The sequence below is a fragment of the Hemitrygon akajei genome, chromosome 15 (genome assembly GCF_048418815.1).
Source record: "Hemitrygon akajei chromosome 15, sHemAka1.3, whole genome shotgun sequence".
Lineage (NCBI taxonomy): Eukaryota > Metazoa > Chordata > Chondrichthyes > Myliobatiformes > Dasyatidae > Hemitrygon > Hemitrygon akajei.
In genome coordinates this window covers 4,189,157-4,213,493 of record NC_133138.1, presented here as the reverse complement: position 1 = coordinate 4,213,493, position 24,337 = coordinate 4,189,157, and the positions used below count along the sequence as shown (strand labels likewise).

Below are 24,337 nucleotides of genomic sequence, written 5' to 3'. Positions count from 1 at the left end.
CTTGAAAGTGAGTCCATCAGTCAGCGAACAGTTCTGCGTTAGGTGAGTGAAATTGAGTGAAGTTAGCCCCTTTTGTTCAGGAGCTTGATGACTGAGGGGTAATAACTGTTCCTGAACCTGATGGTGTGGGTTCTGAAGCTCCTGTACCACCTTCTGACAGCGAGAAGAAAGCATGATGTAGATGTCAGTCTAGACTCTGAGTATTGAGGAGTCTGATGGCTTGGGGGAAGAAATTGTCAGATTCCCCCTCATTCTTCTAAATTCCAGTAAGTACAGGTCCAGAACCTCAAATGCTCCACATACGTTAACCCTTTCATTCATTGAATCATTCTCATGAACCTCCTCTTAACTATCTCCAGTGCCAGCTGATCAACTGGCTGGAGTGTTCACCAATATCTTTAATCTCTCACTTTGGCAGTCGAGGTACCCACAGCTTCAATTATACCAGTGCCTGAGAAGAACGTAGTAATCTGCCTCGATGACAATCATCCAGTAGCATTTACATCAATCCCCTGAGCCATCAGACTCCTCATTACCCAGTCTAGACTGACATCTACATCATTTATTATATTGAAATTGTCCTCTACTGTGCCTATTGTCTTGTTTATTAATTATTGCACTGCCCTGCACTGTTTTGTGCACTTTATGTAGTCCTGTGCAGGTCTGTAGTCTAGTGCCGTTTATATGTTTTTTACATAGTCTAGTGTAGCCTTGTGCTGTCTCACATAGTCTAGTGTAGTTTTGTGCTGTTTCATGTAGCACCATGGTCCTGGAGGAAAGTTGTTTCGTTTTTACTGTGTACTGTACCAGCAGTTCATGGTCGAAATGACAATAAACTTGACTTGACTGAAACCTATCAAATGTTGAAAGGCCTAGACAGAGTGAATGTGGAGAGGGTGTTTCCTGTAGTGGGGAAGTCTAGGACCAGAGGGTGCAGCTTCAGAATAGAGGGATATCCATTTATAACAGAGACTAGGAGGAAATACTTTAGCCAGAGGGTAGTGAATCTGTGGAGGCCAAGTTATTGAGTATATTTAAAGCAGAGGTTGATCGGTTCTTGATCAGTAAGGGTGTCAAAGGTTGCAGGGAGAAAGCAGGAGAAATCAGGATGAGAGGGATAATAAACCAGCCATGATGGAATGGCAGAGCATAGTCGATGGGCTGAACGGTCTAATTTTGCTCCTACGTTTTATATATGTACTCTGAACATTGAATAATCTACCTCGTTATGACCCTGCACTGCACTTTCTCTGTAACTGTGACACTTTATTCTGCATTCTGTTAGTGTTTTACCTTGCTCTAAAATACACTGTGTAATGATGTAACAGTGGGCAAGACAAGCTTTTCAGTGCAGTCAGTATAAAGAGACTCATCGCAGGTCGTGGGGCCGAGGTGAAGCGACGGTCGTTACTCGGGTTACCCCCGGCTGGTTCCCGGCGGGCGGGGACCGGGTCGGGCCCTCGGCACACGGAAGCCGCGGCTCCAGAGGGGCGGGGGAGGTGGAGGTTGGAGGTTGGAAGTTGGGAGTTGAGGGAAGGACGGACGGAGGGAGGGAGGGGCGAGAGGATATAAGGACACCACCCGGCCCTGCCTCTCCATTACGCTCCGGAGCGGTCGCGCAGTTTCACAATCGTTGTCTGAGTCTCTGCAATCTCTCACTGCGTCAGCGGGCCCGATGGCTCTCACCGTCAAGGCCTATCTGCTCGGCAAGGAAGAGAACAACCGTGAGATCCGGCGCTTCGCCGTCGACCATGGTGTCTCGGCCAGCTTCGCGCACCTTTACCAAAAGGTGGGCAGCGTCTTCCAGACTCTCCGCTCCGACACCTTCCAGATGTATTACAAAGGTAATGGAGGCTCCCCTCTCCACTTTCTCTATCGGTCCCCTCATAACCCGCACTCCTTTCCTGTTTTGCCCCCTCTCTCCATCCCGTTACTTTTCTCGCTCAACAATTACCTCTATCATAAAGCAAGCGTCCCTAGCAAAGAGCGAGAACGCAGCACCCGCTAGTGTTCCGCCCCAGAAGGGAGAGCACAGGTCACAAGAAGCAGGCCATTCGGCCCCTCGAGCCTGCTGTACCAGTTAACAAACCCGATGGATTTCCGGAGTGTAGACCAGTGTGAGTCGATCTTGCTTAAACGTTTAAGGTTCTGGCAGGTCGGATGTTTTCCCCCCTGGCTGCGGTGTCTAGGACTGGTAAACGGTCCTGCCGAGGGTTTTCGGTCCGAAACGTCAACTACTTTTTTCCATTGATGCTGCTGAGTTTCTCCAGCATTTTATGTGTTGTTTGGATTTCCAGCATCTGCAGATCTTCTCTTGTTTCAGGTTTAATATCACTCTTGTTTTGTGGCAACAGTGCCGTGCAGTACATAACGAACTATAATTAACAACACGAAATGTTTGTGACGTAATAAGTAGTATAAAAAGAAAGCAAAAAAACTGAGTTATTTTGGATGTGGGTTCATTGTCTATTCAGTAACCTGACAGCGGTCGTGGTACAGCACAGAAACTGGACCCCTTGTGTTGAAGTGAGCTAATCTCAAATGCATTGTTTGTGTTAACGACCAGCACAGTTTGTGGGATGTGCTGGGGGCAACTGGCAGGTATCACTGTGCTTCCAGCACCAACGTAGCATGCCTGCAACCTATTAACCAGAACCTGAATGTCTTTGTAATGGGGGAGGAAACCCACTGGGAGAATGTACAGACAGCGGTGGGAATCGAACCGGGTCATTGGCACTGTAAAGTGTTAAGCGCTCTGCCTAGCTTCTGCCCACTAAGCATTGAAACTAAGGCTTAAATTTTAAAATCACTGCTGGTGATGGTAACTGTGATCAAAATTGAACCCTGTACTGCCAGCATGATGTTCCACTCTTGCTGGACTTCAGAAAAATTGAATACCTGCCAATATTTTCATGGTTAAACAATGTGTATGTGTTCTAGAGTACACCTTGTGGGCTAGACTTGATGGGCCAAATGGCCTAATTCTGCTACTATGTCTAAGGATCTAAGGTACATAGGACTGTGCACTCGCCATTGTAAGCTGATTTCGGAATCCAAATCAGGTTTATTATCACTGACATATGTCATGAAATTTTTTGGTTGCGCAGCAGCAGTACAAGAGATTGTTTGCTCTTAAGACCTATGGAGGGCCATCTTATCTGGATTTCTTATACAGCACTGGTCTTGTATCTAGCCTTCAGCAAACTGAATCTCATGGTTCATACATGACTTCTGGTTTGGGTATGTCGGATGTGTTGTGGATATATTATCAACATAGGTCTTCGAACACACCAGACATTCCCAAAGCAGAAGCTTTAGATCAATTTGAGGTTTTTCCACTGTTCCAGGTGGAGTGAAGGAGGATGAGAGGTGAGTTTATATGTACAAGAGGTATAGATCAGGTGGATGGCCAGAGAGATTTTTATTCCCGGGGGGAAATGGCTAATACGAGGGGGCATAACTTTAAGGTAGTCGGAGGAAAGTATAGTGGAGTTGGATATCAGAGGCAGGTATTTTGCACAGAGTGGTGGATGCGTAGAACACCCTGCCAGGGTGGCAGTAGAGGCAGATATATTGGGACATTTAAGAGACTCTTACTCACGTGGATGATAGAAAAATGAAGGGCTGTGTGTGTTTGTTTTTGCAGCTATTAATGACCTTTGTAATGTCCAGCCCTTTGGATTGAGAATGGTTCCTTGTGGCGAGGGAGAGGACCACACTTCCACCCTTGTTGATAAATCACTTTCTGATTTGCTACATACTCTTGAGTTTCATTTCTCTTCTTGAGGGAATGTTTTTTTTGGTGCTACTGTGCTGCATTTGAGGGTGGCATCTGGGGGAAAATTACAATCATAGTGTAACAAAGTTCACTTGCTTTCAAAATTTGTACTTTGCCAGCCGAAGTGACATCTGTTTTGGGTTGGGACATAAAAGGGAATTTCCGCATTGTTCTGTAAATAAATGTCTAGTCTTGGCTCCCATCCAGATGGCTTTCTGTTTAAATTTCTAGCTCAACAGGACAAATAATGCAGAATGGTTTGAGGAATTGGCAACTTGTTTTTTTACTTTCTAGTCTTTTACGTTAAATATGGCGATATTCCCCACGTTCCCATTACTCTCCTCAAGACAAGGGCCATACAGCTCAGAAAACTTACCCATGTTATTTTTTCTCTTGTATTTGCATAGTTGGTCTTAATTTGCATATTGGTTGTTTGTGCGGTTTTCCATTGATTCCTTTGTGTTTCTTTGTTCTACTGTGGATGCCTACACGAGAGTGATCCTCAGGGTTGTATATGGTGACATACATCATTTGATAATCAGTTTACTTTGAAACAGGCTATTCTACCCAACTTATCAGTGCTGACCAAGATGGCCACTAATCTAGTCCTGTTTACCTGTATTTGACCTGTTCCCAACCTGGGGTCCACATCCACTCAGTTAAGGCTGAATATTGTCAATATTAAACTGGTCCGTGGTGCAAAAAAGGTTGGTGACCCCTGGTTTAAGTAAATAAATTTGTTGCCCAACTGGTTTGTGAACTGGGTTCACAAACAACTGGGTTCCAGAGATTTACAGCCAACCATATCAGTAAATTTCTTCACATCTTGGTATGAGCCAATCCCTGAAACCAAGTTCAAGGTTATTTTCTTGGTGTAATGAAAATATCTTAGAATTCTTTCTATGTTCAGTAGGGGAGATGTCCACAGACAAAGGAAACACTGTATATGTGTTAATGGTTAAACCCCATCACCACTACTCTTATAATTTCTTGTCAATTACCTTGTGTAAGGGCATTCCTGTGTCGAGGTATATAAGCTATCTCGTGCATTTATATTTATTGAGGATTTGTTTATTGTTGTGTTCTTTTTTGTGCTGCATCGGATCTGGAGTAACAATTATTTTGTCCTCCTTTACACTTGTGTACTGGAAATGAAATTAAACAATCTTAACTCTTGAAGAAATTACTTTTGGAGTTGTATAAAGAATAAAACTTAGAGAAATAGGTTTAATAAAGTAGTATAAGAAAGAAAACATACTTGTCAACAAACACTAAATCTTGCTCCTTTGCCCAAGGGAATCGCAAGTACCAACAGCCCGCTATCCACCCCCCATCTCTCTCTCTCTCTCTCTCTCCAGATCTTACCACCAGTTATGACCCAGCCATGAGAAAGTTTCCACTCTCAAAAAGAATTGCCCTTTCTTTTATGTCCTTCAAGATCTTTCTGCCAGTGACTAGTGTAGTGTTCATCGGGTCAGTATAGTGACCACTACTTTTCAAATTATTTGTCAGTGATTTGGATAATGGAATTGATGGCTTTGTGGCAAATTTTATGGATGATACGAAGGTAGGTGGAGAGTTAGGTAGTGTTAAGGAAGCAATGTGATTGCAGCAGGACTTTAACAAATTGGAAGAATGGACAAAAAAGTGGCAGATGGAATACAATGTTGGGAAATGTATGAGAACAATAGTGCAGACTGTTAGCTAAATGGAAATGAGGTTCAAACATCAGATGTGCAGAGGGACTTGGGAGTCCTCATACAAGACTCCCAGAAGGTTAATTTACAGCTGGAGTCTGTGGTAAAGAAGGCAAATGTAATGTTGGCATTTATTTCAAGGAGAATAGAGCATAAAAACAAGGAGATGATGCTGAGCCTTTAAGACACAAGTCAGGCTGCACTTGGAGGATTATCAACAGTCTTGGGCCCCATATCTCAGAAAGGATGTGTTCTCAATGGAGAGAGTCCAGAGGAGGTTCACAAGCATGATTCTGGGAATATAAGGGGTTAACAAATGAGTATTTGGCAGCTATGTTCCTGTACTCACTGGAATTTAGAAGAATGTATGGGGATCACATTGAAACCTACTGAATGTTGAAAGGACTAGATAGTGTGGACGTGGAGAGGATGTTTCCTCTGGTGGGGGTCTCCAGAACTAGAGAGCACGGCCTCAGAATTGAGGGGCAATCTTTTAGAACAGAGGTAAGGAGGATTTTTTTTTTAGATAGTGGTGAATCTATGGAATGCTGTGCCACAGACTGCAGTAGAGGCAAAGTCTGTGGGTATATTCAAAGTGGAAGTTGATTGATTACTGGTTGGTTAGGGTATCAAAGGATAGGGTGTTGGGGCAGTTGTATGAGGTTGAATGGGATCCAAGATCAGCCATGGTGAAATGGCAGAGTGGACTCGATGGGCTGAATGGCCTCATTCTGCTCCTGTCTTGTCTTTCCTCTAATACTTCTCCAGATGTTTTTCACCATTATCTACTCTTGAGGCTGTAGACTAGAACTTGAAGTTGTTGAAACATGGCAGTGGATTGATCCCTTGTACATTCCCACATCCCACACTAACACCATTCTGCCTTACAAACTTCCATTTTGTATTGCAAGGAATCAAATATAACACACACACACAATGCTGGAGGGACTCAGCAGATTGGGCGGTATCTAAGGGGGGGGGGATTAAATAGTCAACAATTCAGGCAGAGGCCCTTCATCAGATTTAACCTTTTCTTGCACATGGGCACACATACACAGGGCATTTTTTTTAAAGCATCATGAAAATTTAGGTTTTTCCAGCTGTTCAAGATGAAGACAAACAAATTAACATAAATGAATGTCGGTTACTCTGCATGAATGTGTGTCCAGTGTAAACAGTAGAAGAAAGAATGGCACAGGGAGGGGGAAACCAGTCTGAGTGCATTCACAGTACATGGACAGGTTTGTCAGATAATCACACACAAAGTGCTGGAGAAACTCAGCAAGTCAGCTCACGTCTATGGAGGGTTATATGCAGTCAGCGTTTTGGGCCAAGACTCTTGATGTGCTGGTTCTCAGGACTGAGGAGAGGAGATAGCTGCCTCCCTGTTAAGACCTCAAAGGAGCCTGTTGGTTGAGTGGTAATAACTATTCCTGAACCTGGTGGGGTGGGACCTGAGGCTTCTGTACTTCCAAGTTCAGTTTAATCAAGCCTAATTTAGCAAGACTTCTAGTCCTCTCATTCAATCCCTTTCATTTTAAAGAGCAGTGTACTACAAAATGAATCTGCAAGGTGATTTTTAAATTCTTCTCCTCTATTTTCCCTCAGATGAGGAAGGGGACATGATTGCTTTCTCCAGTGACGAAGAGCTGTCCATGGCCCTGTCCTACCTGCAGGATACAACTTTTCGCATCTACATTAAAGGTAAGAACACCCAGCTCTTACATTGGATACATTTCTGGTTGTCCCATTATAGGAGGTTTGTAGAACCTTCAGAGAGGGTACAGAAGGGTGGACAAACTTGGGCTTCTCTGGAGCAGAGGAGAGTTTGTTTTTACAGCATGGTGGCTGCCTGGGATGGTGGTAGAGGCAGATACATTTTAAGAGACATTTCAATAGGCACATGAATGTGAGGAAAATGGAAGGATATGGACATTGTGCAGATAGGAGGGATTAGTTTAGTTATAGCCAATTCATTTCTAATTTAACTGGTTTAGCACAATATTGAGGCCAAAGGACCTGTTCTTGTGTTGTACTGTTATGTTCCATTAAGCTTCCTGAGCACCTTCTCAGTTATAATTTTCACAGCACAAACTTCACTTCCCTGACACTCTTGAATGTCTAGTATACTGCAGATGTCTTCCACTGTGAACACTGATGCAAAATACGCATTCAGTTCCTCTGCCATCCTTGCATCTCTCATTACAATATCTCCAGCGGCATTTTGTATTAGATAGATAGATAGATAGATAGATACTTTATTCATCCCCATGGGGAAATTCAACTTTTTTTCCAATGTCCCATACGTATATCTACACTCATCTCTTTTACCCTCTATAAACTTAAAGCTTTTAGTACCTTCATTGATATTAGTCGCCAGCTTCCTTTCATATTTCATCTTCTCCTTCCGAATGAGCTTCCTTCTGCAAGTTTTTAAAAGCTTCCCAATCCTCTATCTTCCCACTCACTCTGGTTTCTGTGTATGCTCTCTTTTTTGCTTTTACTTTGGCTCTAACTTCGTTTGTCAGCCACGGTAGTGTCCTTCTTCCCTTGTCATCTTCTTATTTGGAATATATCTGTCTTGCACTTCTCTCATTTTTCGCAGCAACTCCAGCCATTGCTGCTCTGCTGTCCTTCCTGCTAGTGTCCCTTTCCAGTAAACACTGGCCAGTTCCCCTCTCATGCCATTGTAATTTCCTTTATTCCACTGAAATACTGACACATTGGAAGTTAGTTTCTCCTTCTCAAATTTCAGTGTGAACTTGATCATATTGTGATCACTGTTCCCTAAGGGTTTCTTAACCTTAAGCTCTCTTATCACTTCCAGATTTATTTTATGAACATTAGTAAATCAACTGGAAAGTTTGCAATCCCTTTGCTCTTTTCCCAATGTAGAAAAGAAGGAGTACAAACACGGACAGGACAAGTCCGCTGGTGTAGTCCATCCAAACATCATCTGTAATGCCTGCAATGGCCCCGTGATTGGCCCTCGTTACAAGTGCTCCGTCTGCTCCGACTACGATCTGTGTGGCAGCTGCAAGGGCAAGGGCTTCCACAAGGAACATGAGATGATTCTCTTGCAGACTCCGCAGTGCTTCCATCCATTTGAGGTGAGAGTACCAACTTGGTCAGGCCACTTCTTGAACTGTGAGTCTTTTACTTAATGTTGTGTTAAATTCTAGACACAAACAGAAAATCTAGAGATGCTGAAAATCCAAGCAATGCGCATAAAATGCTGAGTAACTCAGCAGGTCAGGCAGCATCAATGGAAAAGAGTACAGTCGACATTTCAGGCCTGATGAAGGGTTTTGGCCCAAAACGTCAGTTGTACTCTTTTTTTTTTCTCATAGATTTTGCCTGGCCTGGTGAATTTCTCCAGCATTTTATATGTGTTGGCAAATTCCAGAGCGAGGTTGTAATGGGAGTGAATTCGAGTACTAAACAGCCCCACCTTGGAAAGTAGCAGGCATGGATAATGGGTCAACCTCACCTGGATTATTAGATCATAAAGGCAGAATCAGGCTGTTAGGCCCATCGAGTCTGTTCCAGCATTCAATCATCACTAACCTGGCACAGCTTGAGTAAAATTTGCAAGAAGGAATGGACAAATCTTGTTCTGTCATGTTGTGCAAAGCTAATGGAGACTTATCCAGAAAGACTACTGGCGATTAAAAGCTTGGTGGTTCAACTAAGTACTGGGCAAAGGGGGATCATACATTTCAGTTTCTGAATTTTTAGTTTTTCATGGTTTACAATTCTCCCTTTTGGTTGTACTGTGAAAAAAGGAGCATGTGATCCACAAATAGAAATTCTCGGTCAAGTTGATCAAAATCCCTGGTTGTAATACTCATTTATGTGAACAAATGTTCCTGAGTACCTTTACAAGGCACTTGAAGGAATGGCAGAGCAGACTCAATGGCTTGATTTGGCTCCTATGTCATGGTTTGTGTAATATATGGCATCTTAAACCAGTTGGTCTGAGAGCCTCCTTGCACTGAATGATTTCCTTTTAGACTCTGGATTTTAAAAATTGTTCAATGTGTACCTGTGGCTTTGGACAGCGGATTCCCAGGGGAATGTGGTTTCACAAGAGGAGGAATGGAGGTCCATGTCGCTGGGCTATGGCACAACAAGATCCCTTTGCCCAGGTTGCATCGTGCATCAGCAAACAGCAGTCAGCAGCAGCGGAGCCAACCCCAGCTGAGCAAGGTACGTTAGTTAATGTGGAGAGAATGACTCTTCCTACCCCAGGCACCTGCTGTAACAGAGAAAGGGCTCTGTTTTAAACCAGAGATGCAAGGGACGGCAGGTTGGGCAGTGTCTGCGGAGGGGAATGTATAATTGATGTTTCAGATTGAGACTGTAAGGAGTGTGGAGAGAGCAGCATGGTAGCATAGCAGTTAGCAGAATGCTATTACAGTGTCAGCAACCTGAGTTCAATTCTAGCCACTGTTTGCAAGGGATCTATGTGTTCTCCCTGTGACCATGCTCTGGCTTCCTCCCACAGTCCAAAGATGTACGGATTAGTAGGTTAATTGGACCAGAAGAGCCTGTTACTGTGCTGTCTCTTAATAAATAAAATAGCTGGTGAAAAAGGTTGGGGAGTGGGTAGGGATGGAGCAAGTGCTGGGGGGGGGGGGGTGGTGAGTGGGAATAATGTGAATTGGCAGGTGACAGGTGAAATTGACAAAGGGTTGAAGAAGATGGAATCTGACAGAAGACTGGGATCCATGGAATAACAGGAGGGAGGTGGGAGGGGAATTGGTCCGAGGAATATATGGGTGATGGGCAGATGGAGGGGGTGGAGAAGAAGAAAGAGTTGGGAGTGATAACAGGAGAAATTGTAGCAGGCTGTGTGTGAGGAATGTCCCCATTGCATGTTCTCTCTCCTCTATATATAAGGTGCAGCTACTGAGTCCATGAACCAGGACAGGCATGTCAGTTATCTGCAGGGTGTGGGCCGAAACGTGGCTGCAATGTTGAACCCCCTGGGTAAGTTTGGCAACTTTTGAACCTCTGTCACCTGATAATAGCCCTGGTTCCCACTTAGCCCTGAGGCAGCTTTAAGTACCTGAGCAACCATTGAAATGGCGAGGGGGTGGAGAAGGAAGGAGCATCTTAGATGTGCACCAGTGACTAGTGTGACCCTTCCACACACCTCCCCCACCCCCAAAGCCTCAATTCACTGCTTGGATTAGAAGTGCTAACTAGAACATAGAGCATTACAGCATAGTACAGGCCCTTCAGCCCATTATGAGGTGCTGACCTTTTAATTGACTAAGATCAATCTAAACTTTCCCTCTCACATAACACTCAATTTTTCTATCATCCTTTTGCCAATCTAAGTCTCTTATATGTCAGTAATGTATCTGTCTCTACCACCATCCTTAGGATGTTCCATACACCCACCACTTTAATAAAATAGAACAACTTGCCCCTGACATCTCCCTTATACTTTAACTCCAATCACCTTAAAACATCCTCTTGTATTAGCCATTTTTGCTCTAGCTGTCCACTGTATCTATGCCTCTTGACTTGTACATTTCTATCAAGTCAATTCTCAACCTCCTTCACTGTAAAGAAAAAAAGTCCTAGCTCTCTGTTGGAATCTGATGTTTTAATCCAAGGTTCTTTCAGATGTCAGGAAAGAGGCACAAAATTTGTTGCTTCACGATTGTTTTATTAATCAAATTGAATTTATTCATCATTCAAACCATACATGAATATAGCCGAACAAGATGGGGCTAAGGTGCAGAAACATGTATGCACATTCAAAATGGGGAGGGGGGTAAAAGAACATAGTCACATAAGAAAACACATTTTTAGTCCAAGACCCTGAGCAACAAATCCTGCAAGTTGATGGTTCCTGGAAGTCCAGCCTGAAATTCCACTATTCCAACCCTAGAGGGCGACCCGATGGGGAGAGGCCACTTGCCAACTGGGCACTGATGCCACGCTACACTGCCTCTCTAATAGAGCAAAGAGAAACTGAAATGGACTGTGATAGAAGTCTAGTAGTTGAAGAAGATAGAGAAAAACTAAAGATAACACCTAGCATAAAACAGCTTTTTAGATTTGTTTTTACAAGACTGTTCAATGTCTTTTTCACAGTTGATGGATAAATATGATATCCCCAATACACATTTTTTCAGATATTTACAGGTTAGGAATTTTTTACGTGATTTTTTACCGAATTACCCCTCGGCCTGCTCCTCAAATTTGGCTTGTGCTATTTTTCAGTTTAAACCTTTTCAAAAACGATTAATAGCTATCATTTATAAACAGTTAATGAATGCTCGCATGTCGCCTAATGATAGGGTTCAACGCATCTGGGAAGTAAACTTCAACATTCACTTTCAGACAATCAATGGAGTAAAATTTATTATTTAGTCAATAATTCATCTATCTGTGCACGCCATATCTTAATTCAGTTTAACATGGTACACAGGGCCCATATGTCCAAAGATAAATTGGTGCATATTTTTCCTAATATAAGACCTATTTGTGACAGATGTAATGCAGAAGTGGCTACTCTAACTCATATGTTTTGGTCATGCGTAAGTTTAATTTTTGGAGGGATGTGTTTGGAATATTATCTAAAGTTATAGATGTGGATGTTCAACCTAATCCACTTACAGCAATTTTTGGGATTATTCCAGAGGGAGCAAGCAAAGTGTCTGCTTCCGCCCAACATGTGATAGCCTTTTCAACTTTACTGGCTAGGAGAGCTATTTTGCTACACTGGAAAGAATCTAATCTGCCTACTGTTTTTTATTGGCTCTCCTCCATTATGTCATGTCTAAGCTTGGAGAAAATTAGAAGCCGGACATTTGATACATCTTTTAATTTTGAACAAGTCTGGCGACCCTTTATTCAATATTTTCACATGATTTAATTTTAAATTTTTCTTTGGGGAAAATCCTTATCCATGAAGGTTCGGAGATGACTGGAAGGATGTTTCTTCTCTCTTTTTAAAATTTTATCCTCAATTGGACTGCCCAATCTTTCTTTTTTTTCCTTTCTCTCTTTTTTTTCCTTTCTCTCTTTTTTTTCCTTTCTCTCTTTTTTTTACTATAGGTTAGTTAGTGTTTTTTTCTTTTATCAATATAATTTCCAATTTTTTTATGATTCCTATGAGGAGTTGTAGTTTTTTTTTACCATTGTATATATAACAGCGTAATATTTTACCTATTTGATTTTGACATTATATACCATTATTGCTGTTTATATGTCTTTTATATTATCTGTTTGTTAAACTCCTCTGATTTGTATATTCTTTATTTGAAAATCAATAAAAAGATTGAAAAATGAAATGAAATTAAACAGCTATTTTTATACTACTGAGATTAGGCAAAATTCCATACAAATCTACAGATAAAAACTAACCAATTAGAAAACACTCAATACTGCAATACCACTTTAACCAATGAGAAAACATTTTCACTTAATGCAGAGCAAAGATTCCAGAGCTTTCCGGAATTATACTTTGCATAGCTACTACTAGTCAATTTAAACTGCTATCTGCTTGTAAGAACTACTTTAAAATGCAGTACAAGCAGATATTTGTTAGACTAGACTGTTTTACTTTTTTTGCAGTTTAACAATTAAACAGTCAGATCCAATATTGCTTAACCTATCTTCATAGACATGCTCACTAATACAGGCCCCAACTAACAGGCTAGCTCAGTATAAGTACAGTAGGTGAAAACTCCATTTCAAGTAAACAGATCAGTCTTATTACACTGCTACTCTTCCCCCCCCACCCCGTATTTATCTGTTTCCTGTGCAAATGCATTCCATGTCCCCTCTGCCAACTCTTTTGCATTCCCTATTAAATCTATTAGCGATCATCTTGTGAAGGAACAAACTTTACAACATATTGATGGCTCCCTTGTTCTCCTGCTCTTCACACTGTCTGTCCATTCTCCATATCTATGTAAAGACCACCATTCAGTTTACCTCATCCTTTGGCTACTGTGGAAACCTGGACTGGCCATTCATAGAGACAGAAAGTTCAGTAGGGCAGGAGCAGACACAAACCACGAGGCTACTGGGAGGACAGTTTGATTAGTCAACCTTGCATAGGAGGTAGGATTGGGCATTGTGAGGTGGGGGGGGGGATTTTTTTTTCAGTGGTGTTTATACCATCTTCCTTTCTGTTCAGTGCTGATGAACCCATCACTCACCCCTCCATAGCTGCCTGACCCACTGGGTATTGGAATATTGTCACAGGTACCAAGATAGAGTGAAAAGCTGTATTATGGCCATGTGGTTTTAAAAGCTTCCCTTGCAAACTGTTCATACAGATCAGGTAATTACACAGTGCATTGAGCTAGGATGAGTTAAACAATAACTATGTTGAACAGTGTAACAGTTACCAAGAAAGTTCAGTGCAGGTAGACAATAAGGTGCAAGCTCATGCTCAAGTAGAATGTGAGGTCAAGAGTCTATTTAATTGTACTTGGGAACCATTTATTAGTCTGAGGACAGCAGGGTAGAAGCTGTCCTTGAGCCTGATGGTATGTACTTTTAGGCTTTTGTATCTTCTACCCAAGGGGAGAGGAGAGAATGTCTGGGGTGGGTGGGGTCTTTGATTATGCTAGCTGCTTCACTGAGGAGGCAGGAAATATAAAAAAAACCTCCAGTTTTTCCTGCACTGGTCAATACTGTTGTTGCCGTTTGATTTCACTGTAACTCTGATTTGTTAAGGATGAGGTTATGGAGTACTTGGTGACACGGCAAGATGGGACAAAGGTTTCCTTAAGGAAAAATTTTGCCTGACAAACCTGTTGGAATTCTTTGAGGAGATAAAGGGGATGTAGTGGATGTTGTATATTTGGACTTTCAGAAGTCCTTTGACAAGGTGCCACACAAGGCTGTTTACCAAATTAAGAGTCCAGATATTACAGGAAAGTTACTAGCATGGTTAAAGCATTGGCTGATTGGTAGGAGGCAGCAAGTGATCCTTTTCTGGTTGGCTGCCAGTGACTCGTGGTGTTCTGCAGGGGTCAGTATTGGGACCGCTTCTTTATGCTGTATGTCAATATTTTATAGATGGATTGGATGGCTTTGTTGCCAAGTTTGCAGATGATAATGAAGATTGGAGGGGCAGGAAATGTTGAGGAAACAGGTAAGATGCAGAAGGAATTAAGACGGATTAGGAGAATGGGCAAGAGAGTGACAAATGAAATACAATGTTGGAAAATACATGGTTATACACTTTGGTGGTAGAAATAAATAGACTATTTTCTAAACAGAGAGAAAATTCAAAAAACTGAGATGCGTAGAGACTTGGAAGTCCTTGTGCAGAACACCCTAAAGATTAACTTGCAGGTAGAGTCAGTGGTGAAGAAGGCAAAAGTAATGTTGGCTTTCATTTCAAGAGGTCTAGAATATAAGACCAGGGAGATGCGATGCTAAGGCTTTATAAGGCACTGGTAAGGCCTCACCTTGAGTATTGTGAATAGTTTTGGGCTTCTCATCTAAGAAAGATGTGCTGGCATTGGAGAGGGTTCAGAGGACGTTCACAAGGATGATTCCAGGAAGGAAAGTGTTATCACATAAGGAATGTTTGATGGCTCTGAGTCTGTATTCACTGGAATTTGGAAAGATGATGGGGAATCTCATTGAAACTTTTCAAATGTTGAAAGTCCTAGACAGAGTAGACGTGGAAAGGATGTTTCCCATGGTGGGGGAGTCTAGGACAAGAGGGCATAGCCTCAGGATAGAGGGGCATCCATTTAAAACAGGTGTGGAGAAATTTCTTTAGGCAGAGGGTGGTGAATTTGTGGAATTTATTACCACAGGCAACTATGGAGGCCAGGTCATTGGGTATGTTTAAGGCGGATGGGTTCTTGATTGGACACGGCATCAAAGGTTACGAGAAGGCCGGGGAGTGGGGCTGAGGAGGGGACTAAAGGATCAGCTGTGATTGAATGGCAGAGAAGACTCAATGGACAAATGGCCTGATTCTGCGCCTGTGTTCTAAGAGGAGAATGTGTTTGGTTTGCAGGTATTGATGTCGACATTGATGTGGAACACGGGGGCCAGCGGTTTAAAGCTACTGGATACTCCATTAACAGCCAGGCTGAGCCTGCAGACAGTGGCTCCTGCCCTGATCTACTGACTGCCAACCAGGGCAAGGCAAGGGGGACCTCCAGCCTGGAGCAGAGTGAAGCAGCTCTAATGGACATAGAACAGTCTGCCCTAAATCCACATTCCCCGGTGGATCTTAACTCAATACAGGGGGAGTCCAAGGTAAAGGGAATGGCTGAGCAGACAATTTACTGTAGTGCAGCTGTGAAACTTTGGATATCTGCTGACCATGAGCTCACTTGGAGTATTGTGTTCAGTTCTGGTTGCCTCGTTATAGGAAGGATACAGAAGCTTTAGAGAGGGTGCAGAGGAGATTGACCAGGATGCTGCCTGGATTAGAGAGGATGCAGAGGAGATTGACCAGGATGCTGCCTGGATTAGAGAGGGTGCAGAGGAGATTGACCAGGATGCTGCCTGGATTAGAGAGGATGCAGAGGAGATTGACCAGGATGCTGCCTGGATTAGAGAGGGTGCAGAGGAGATTTACCAGGATGCTGCCTGGATTAGAGAGGGTGCAGAGATTTACCAGGATGCTGCCTGGATTAGAGAGGGAGCAGAGATTTACCAGGATGCTGCCTGGATTAGAGAGGGTGCAGAGGAGATTCACCAGGATGCTGCCTGGATTAGAGAGGGTGCAGAGGAGATTCACCAGGATGCTGCCTGGATTAGAGAGTGTGCAGAGGAGATTCACCAGGATGCTGCCTGGATTAGAGAGGGGGCAGAGGAGATTTACCAGGATGCTGCCTGGATTAGAGAGGGTGCAGAGGAGATCTACCAGGAAGCTGCCTGGATTAGAGAGGGTGCAGAGGAGATCTACCAGGATGCTGCCTGGATTAGAGAGGGTGCAGAGGAGATTTACCAGGATGCTGCCTGGATTAGAGAGGGTGCAGAGGAGATTCACCAGGATGCTGCCTGGATTAGAGAGGGTGCAGAGGAGATTTACCAGGATGCTGCCTGGATTAGAGAGCATTTTATGAAGAAAGGTTGAGCAAGCTGGAGCTTTTCTCTTTGGCATGAAGGAGGACGAGAGGTGACTTACAAGAGATAAAGGACAGATTGGACAGTCAAAGACTTAATACCAGGTTTGAAATGGCTAATATGAGGGGACAGATTTAAAGTGTTGGGAGGATGTCAGGGGTAGGATTTTTACACGGAATGGTGTAAAATTGAACACCCTGCCAGGGGTGGTGGTAGAGGCAGGTATATTAGGGACATTAAGACACTCTTAGGCGCACATGGATTAAAGAATAGGATGAAGGATCAATTTTATTCACTATAGTTTTGCATGTGATAGGAATTTGTTGTGTGTTGGTCAGGGCATGACATGCAAAAAATAAGGCAACATTTGAGGTATAAAGAATTACATAAAAACATAGGGATTAAAGTATGGGTATGGAGTGTGTATAAATACCAGCACGGATTTACAATGTAAACGTCATTACAAACAGTGGTTTAAAGTGTTGGGGGTGATAGAGGGGATGGGCGTGGGAGGGGCCAACTAGAATGTTGATTAGGTTAACTGTGGAGAAGACGACTTAATGTCATCTTAGAAATTCTATTTTAATAGCCCTGTAGTGCTTTCCAGAAGGAGCTTTTGGAAAATTGAGGGCTCTGTAGGAGGGAAGGGTTGGATTGATCATAGAGTAAGTTAGCGGTGTTGTAAAGAAACAAAATAGTGGAATAGTTTTGCTGGTTACTGCTAATCAGTGTAATTTTTAAATACTGTGTATAAAACCAGTTGAACTTCTTCTTCGTGACAGTCTGCCAGTGTCGACAGCAACAGTGAAGAGGAATGGACTCATCTGTCACCCAAAGGGGTTGATCCATCTACTGGAGAGTTGCTGTCCATGCAGCATCTTCATCTGAAGGAAGTGGAGTCCTGTGAGCAGGTATCCATTGGACTGAGGGAGGCAGCTGAGTACCCTCACCTTCCACAGGGTAAGTATGGTCTGTGTACCAATTGTATCAGTCTCTCTGAGATTCCACTGACCAAATAGAAATGGCTAATACCAGGGGGCGTAATTTTAATGTGATTGGAGCAAAGTATGGGGGGGGGAGATGTCAGAGAGAGGTAGTTTTTAAAGACTGAGTGGTGGGTACGTAGAATGGGCTGTCTGGGCTGGAGATAGAGGCAGATCATTAGGGACATTTAAGAGACTCAGATATGTTTTGCCTGCTGGATTCACTTAGTTTTTCTTCAATATTGGACTGTATCTTTCCCTACCCTAACAGTACATCTACACTTGACCTCAGGTGAATCAAGGTCAAGGTGTAAAAGGTCAGCACAGCATTGTGGACTGAAGGGCCTGTACTGTGTACACCTTGTGGCTGGCGAACATTCAGCCTATTGGTGGGATTAGTCATACAGCACTACACCACAGAAACAGGCTCTTCAGCCCATCTAGTTCATACTGACACATTATTCTGCCTAATCCATCTACCTGCACCTGGGCCTTGGCCCTCTATATCCCCTCCCATCCATATACCTATCCAAAATTGAATGTTGAATCCGTATCTACCACTTCTGTAGGTATCTTGTTCCACACCCGCACCACCCTCTGAGTGAAGAAGTTTGCCCTTGGGTTTCTCTTAAACATTTCACCTCTCACCCTTGACCTATGACTTCTAGTTCTATCCTCATCCAACCTCAGTGGAAAAAGCCTTTCACCTTATCTGTATGAAACCCCTACCTCTAGAGACATGGCTGGTTAGTCTCTCACTAACAAGCCAATGGACTCAGCAATGAGAAAACCACCTTTCTCAAACTTTGTATGTTTAGGGTCGATATGACTTGGGTCCCACCAGACGGGGGGAGCTGAGATGTTTCAGCCACTTGCACCCCAATCTGAGTGAATACTGTGTAAATGCTGCCCACTTGCAGTTACCCATTGGAAGAAATGACATATTGTAACTACATAGAATTATAAAGAAATATTTGCAAATTTCAGCTTTATCAAACAGTAGGAAAAAGAAAAGAAAGGCCCATTAAAGTTAACCCAGTCCAAATGTGCATATATGTTGGAACTCATCTTGAGATTCTCTTTGAGGTTCGACCCACGGTCCGTGGGAAAGCACACACCTCCTTCTGAAAGTTGCTCAAAATCCATCTCGAACAAACAGGCTCCTCTCTGGAGTATTGGTTCTTCCTCCATAAAGCTGCTCATCTGAACAGAGCACCTTGTGCAACAGGGACAGCAACCTCAACCATCTTCCCTCCTGTCTTCTAGTTCCTGCCAAAAAGACCTTGACCCAGAACAGTGTCCAAAACTTAGATTTCTCTGCCCAGCATTCTCTAGAACATTCTCCCAATTCCACCATCCTCTTTGGCTGACACAACATTCCTAAGTTGAACAACATAGTCCCTTATCTTTAGCTCAAACTCAAACATGCTAAAAGCAAAATAGACTGCTCTTGCATAACTGCTAAAATGAAATATCTACAGCATAGCAGTAAAAATCTTAACCAGGAGGACATTACATGTACCCCTCATTTCTTATACTTTTATAAGATCTCCCCTCTTTCTACTCTGCAGGGAATAAAGTTTAAACCTAGTCAACCTTTCCCTATAAACTTGGTTTCTCAAGTCCTGGTAACAACCTTGTAAATGTTCTCTGTACTCTTTCAACATTATTGATATCTTTCACGCAGGTAGTTGACCAGAACAGCACACAATTGTGCCATATGAAAGACATGCATTCCAGTATAGACCACTCAGAATAAATGCCCTCACGTACCTTTTCCCAGCCCTCCTATCTCCTCAAGAACATAAGAATATTCGTAGGAGTCATCTGGCCCATCAAGCCTGCTCCACCATTCAATAAGAATCGAGTTATTATAACTGGCATGTGATGTGAAATTTGTTTCAGCAGTTCAATGCAATACATAATCTAGCAGAGAAAAAAATTAAAATAAAAATAATAAACAAGTAAATCAATTACAGTATATGTATATTGAATAATTTTTAAAAAGTGCAAAAACAGAAATACTGTCTATTTTAAAAAGTGAGGTAGTGTCCAAGGGTTCAATGTCCATTTAGGAATTGGATGGCAGAGGGGAAGAAGCTGTTCCTGAATCGCTGAGTGTGCGCCTTCAGGCTCCTGTACCTCCTGCCTGATGGTAACAGTGAGAAGAGGGCATGCTCTGGGTGCTGGAGGTCTTTTATAATGGATGCTGCCTTTCTGAGACACCGCTCCCTGAAGATGTCCATGGACTCAGCTCCCTGCCTGATCCCCATAACTCTTAATTGCCTTGCTATGCAATAAAATGTTGAACTGTGTCTTAAATGTATTTAATGAGGTCACCTCATATATAATGCAAAATAGTGAGGACAGTTCATGGACAGTTCAGAAATCTGATAGTGGAGGGGAAGAAGCTGTCCCTAAATTGTTGAGTGTGTGTCTAGACTCCTGTAATGCCACTTTTTTGAGCATCGCCTTTTGAAGATGTCCTTGATGGTGGGGAGGCCAGTGCTAAGATGGAACTGGCTGAGATAACAACTTCCTGCAGCTTTTAATCTGATGCTGTACAGTAGCCTGCCCATACCAGATGATGTGCTGTGGAAAGCATTCTAATCAGTTACATCTGTAGAAATTTGCTAATCTCAAACTCTCAATGAAATATAGCCTCTGACATGCATTCTTTGAGTATGTTTGGCCCAGGACAGACCTTCAGAGATGTTGACACTCATGAATTTGAAGCTGCTCACCCTTTCCACTCAATGAGGACTAGTGGGATTTTCCAACTTCCTCTTCCTGAAGTTCACAACTGCCTCCTTGGTTTTACTAATGGTGAGTATGAGGTGAGATGAGCTTGGAATCTCATAGCAATACGTTTTCTCTTTCAGACGCTGAACCTCGGCTGATAGAAGCCCTTTCTCAGATGTTGTCCATGGGTTTCCATGATGACGAAGGCTGGTTGACCCGGCTTCTGCAAGCCAAGCAGTGTGACATCGGTGCAGCTCTCGATGCAATGCAGCCCGCAAAGGGATCGGCTCACCAGTGAGGCAGAAAAGATGCACGCGCAGCAACATTAAATCCTTGTGCTGCTGCTGCAATATTATTCAGGCTGTTGCACTTTCTTTTATGGATTGTAATACTCATGCTTAAACCATTCTGCTTTGGGGAATCTCTTGGCAGGGCTGAGCAGGGACTTAGTCAACATTTAATTAGGTGCCTGGAACTTTACCACTTTCAGATACCTTCTTGGATTTTTTTTTAGTTATACAACTTAAGGTCACCCAAACCGTCTGTACTGTGGATAATAATAATAAAAAAAATCTCCTTGTATGGGAGAAATTCAAATGGTTGGTTTTATATCTTTATAACTTCACCCTACTATTCCCAATAGTGTGTTCTGTCCACTCTCCTCTCCCATCAGATTCCTTCTTCAGCCCTCCAACCCCTCCCAGCTTCCCTTTCACCTATCACCCCCAGCTTGTACTCCTTCCCTTCCCCTCATCTTATTGTCTTCCTCCACTGACTGTTTATTTCCCCTCCTGACCCGTTCCGAGTTGCTCCAGCATTTTGTTTGTGTTTGTTCTGTACTGTGGGGCCAGTTGCTTTGTTGTGTATTAGGGGACATATACACAACAAAGTAACTGATTCCTCCATTACTGAAAGCAACTATTCACAATTCAGTAGCTGCTATGGTTAACGGCTGTGATGCAGATTCCATGGAAACAGTTGCTTACTGGTAAACGGTAGCACTGATGTACAGGAATTTTTTTGATTTGTTTCTTTGATTGATTGTCAGCACCACAATCTCAAAATAAGAGGGACCAGTCTCCAAGGGAAGAGAGAAACATGTTTGGATAGCATTCAAGCTTGAAGCAAGGTGTATTAGGGGAACAATGTGAATTGAATCACTGCTGTGTAATTGCAGGCAGGTTCAATACAGCAGTGTCGCTGTCCTGTCACGGCTACAAACCAGAGGAGGGAGAGAGCTTGATAAACAATGGCTGGAACAGTTAAATAGTACTTTCCCTCTGCAACAATCAGAGTCAGGTTATCACTGTGATGTGTTGTGATATTTATTGTCTTGTGGCAGTAGTACAGTGTAATACATAGACTATAAATTACAATAAGAATTATACATTTTGCAAGACTACCCAAAGTGCTTCCCAATACAAACATCAAACAATAGTTGACAATAAACCACATGGAGACATTAAGGAATTAACTGGAGCTCAGAGCTGGGCTGTCAAGAACAAGGTAGATGGGATAATTTCAGAGTTTGGAATTTTAGCAACTCAAGTCGCAGCTACAATTTAAAACCAGGAGAGTAAGAAGCCAGAAAGGAGTGAATCCTCAAAATTGGAATGGCTAAGGAGCATGAAAGGGTGTGAAACAAGGACCATAAGTTTAAAACATTTTTTGGTGAAATGAGCTGTGGCCACCAAAGGAGTAAGCACGAGAGAGAAAAATGGAGGACTATGGGAAAGAAAGGGGTAGACTGATCTTGCAGTAGGTTAAAATATCAATCTAACATTGTGGGACAAAGTGTACTGTTCTAGGTTCCACAGTCTTGATGTGAGGCAGATCCATGTATAACCTCCAGAAATGTCAGGGCAGGTACCTGCAAGCTACAGAGAAGAGGTTAACTACAGTGTGGGCACTATTGATGGTCTTCTCACTCAATGTGGTCTAAAACAACTGGTGTACGCCCTCTCTTTCCCTTTACATTTCCTGCATCTTTCTTAAGCCCTGCTCAGCCTAATTCAGCATCAGAAACTCTGTATTTGTTTTCTTGTTCCTAGCAATAAAATGCATTTTAAAAAGCAAAAAGGAGAGTTAAAGTTTGTAAATTGGTTTATTATTGTTAAACGTGTACTGAGATAGTGGAAAAACTTGCATGCAGACAATAAGGTAGATTGCGAGATTAAAAGTTCCTGATTGTACTATACAACTGTTCAATAGTCTTAACAGAATAGAAGCTGTTCTTGAGCCTGGTGGTATGTGCTTTCAGGCTAAAGTGACTGAAAGACACACAGGCCATCTCTAGGTCCCCAGTCCTTGGCCCCAGACACTCACAATCACAGGAAAGGTTGCCTCTGGCCCTCTAGTCCTTGGCCCTGAACTCTTAAGTGGCAAACATTGGGCATCCAACTTCAGACTTTGTCCCAGGCCTCACCAATTATAGGTTTGACCTTTGAGATGAGACCTCTTGTCTATCACATGTTTAACCTTCGGCATCAGCTTTCAGACTTGTGTACCTTTGACCCCAGTGACCTGGGGAGGAAGGGTCACTGGCCCTCGTGACTCGTGCACTTATCCAAAATGGATCTCCGTTCTGGGGCAGGAGAATGGCAGGTTTCCTTAGTGGTTACCGACTTGATTTCTGCAATGACTGATGTTTGGCCATGGAGCAGAGTGACCAGAACAAACTCATGTACACTCTTCATTTACTGCCCTGACCTCTAACTTGGTCTTGTCTCTGAGTGCTAACCATCCCTATGAATCTAAAATAAACCAAATCTGAGCCACAACATCAACATATTTCCGTTAAAAGAATATAATGAAAGTTAAAATCTGTTATCCATACACACAACCTCATTGAGCTTCAAACCATCTGTTACAGCAGCTGAATCCTTTTAAAACCAGTCAGGAACCTCTGTTATGTCTGCTACACTAATTACCTCTGATGAACTGTCATTATTCACTCAGTCGTGGTTTTGCTTGGCAATATTTACCTCCTGATAATACACACCCCAGCTAATGAACAGGTTCAGCCTTTGCAGATGTCTATTGGTCAGAACATGCACATTAATTGCACGAAAAGGTAGTGTGTGGCATAATAACTAACTTTATGCTTAATCATGCCAGCAATTATGGGTTCAAATTCTGCTGCTGTGCATAAAATGTTGGTCCTTTCTCCCCATGACCACGTGAGGTTCCTCCCACATTCCAAAGGCATATGGATGAGGGTTAGTGAGTTGTGGACATGCTATGCTTCCAGTGCTAACATAGCATCACTTGTAGGCTGTCCTCAGACTTAGTTATTGATGCAAATGATGCAGTTCCCTGTATGTTTTGATGGACAAATAACTATATAACCATATAACAATTACAGCACGGAAACAAGCCATCTCGGCCCTTCTAGTCCGTGCCAAATGCTTACTCTCACCTAGTCCCACCGACCTGCACTCAGCCCATAACCGTCCATTCCTTTCCTGTCCATATACCTATCCAATTTTTTTAAAATGACTATCAAACCTGCCTGTACCACTTCTCGTTCCACACAGCTACCACTCTCTGAGTAAAGAAGTTTCCCCTAAACTTTTGCCCCCTCTCAACTCATGTCCTCGTTTGAATCTCCCCTACTCTCAATGGAAAAAGCCTATCCACGTCAACTCGATCTATCCCCCTCATAATTCTAAATACCTCTTACCAAGTCCCCCCTCAACCTTCTACGCTCCAAAGAATAAAGACCTAACTCATTCAACCTTTCTCTGTAACTTAGGTGCTGAAACCCAGGTAACATTCTAGTAAATCTCCTCTGTACTCTATTTTGTTGATATCTTTCCTATAATTCATTGACCAGAACTGTACACAATACTCCAAATTTGGCCTCACCAATGCCTTGTACAATTTTAACACTACATCCCAACTCCTGTACTCAATGCTCTGATTTATAAAGGCCAACATACCAAAAGCTTTCTTCACCAGCCTATCCACATGAGATTCCATCTTCAGGGAACTATGCACCATTATTCCTAAATCACTCTGTTCTACTGCATTCTTCAATGCCCTACCATTTACCATGTATGTCC

The 24,337-nt window shown here is 42.8% G+C and overlaps 1 protein-coding gene across 3 annotated transcripts; it reads left to right on the top strand.

The window, feature by feature from the left end:
- The first annotated feature begins 1,545 nt into the window (after positions 1 to 1,545).
- sqstm1 (sequestosome 1) lies at positions 1,546 to 22,352 on the top strand. 3 transcript variants are annotated; one of them, XM_073067073.1, is made up of 8 exons: positions 1,549 to 1,844; positions 7,084 to 7,179; positions 8,371 to 8,585; positions 9,489 to 9,684; positions 10,378 to 10,467; positions 15,488 to 15,732; positions 17,331 to 17,508; positions 20,414 to 22,352. In XM_073067073.1, the coding sequence occupies exons 1-8, from the start codon at positions 1,676 to 1,678 to the stop codon at positions 20,569 to 20,571; spliced, it is 1,347 nt and encodes a 448-aa protein (XP_072923174.1). In that variant the 5' UTR covers positions 1,549 to 1,675; the 3' UTR covers positions 20,572 to 22,352. The 3 variants fall into 3 exon arrangements, with proteins under 3 accessions (XP_072923176.1, XP_072923174.1, XP_072923175.1); XM_073067074.1 differs by having other exon boundaries at positions 1,554 to 1,844; positions 9,537 to 9,684; XM_073067075.1 differs by lacking the exon at positions 10,378 to 10,467 and having other exon boundaries at positions 1,546 to 1,844.
- The last annotated feature ends 1,985 nt before the right edge of the window (positions 22,353 to 24,337 follow it).

Coding starts and splice junctions, on each gene's coding strand:
- sqstm1 (XM_073067073.1), top strand. CDS start 1,676: ATGGCTCTCACCGTCAAGGCCTATCTGCTCGGCAAGGAAGAGAACAAC. Junction 15,733..17,330: donor CAATACAGGGGGAGTCCAAG/GTAAAGGGAATG, acceptor TCTTCGTGACAG/TCTGCCAGTGTCGACAGCAA. Junction 17,509..20,413: donor GTACCCTCACCTTCCACAGG/GTAAGTATGGTC, acceptor TTTCTCTTTCAG/ACGCTGAACCTCGGCTGATA.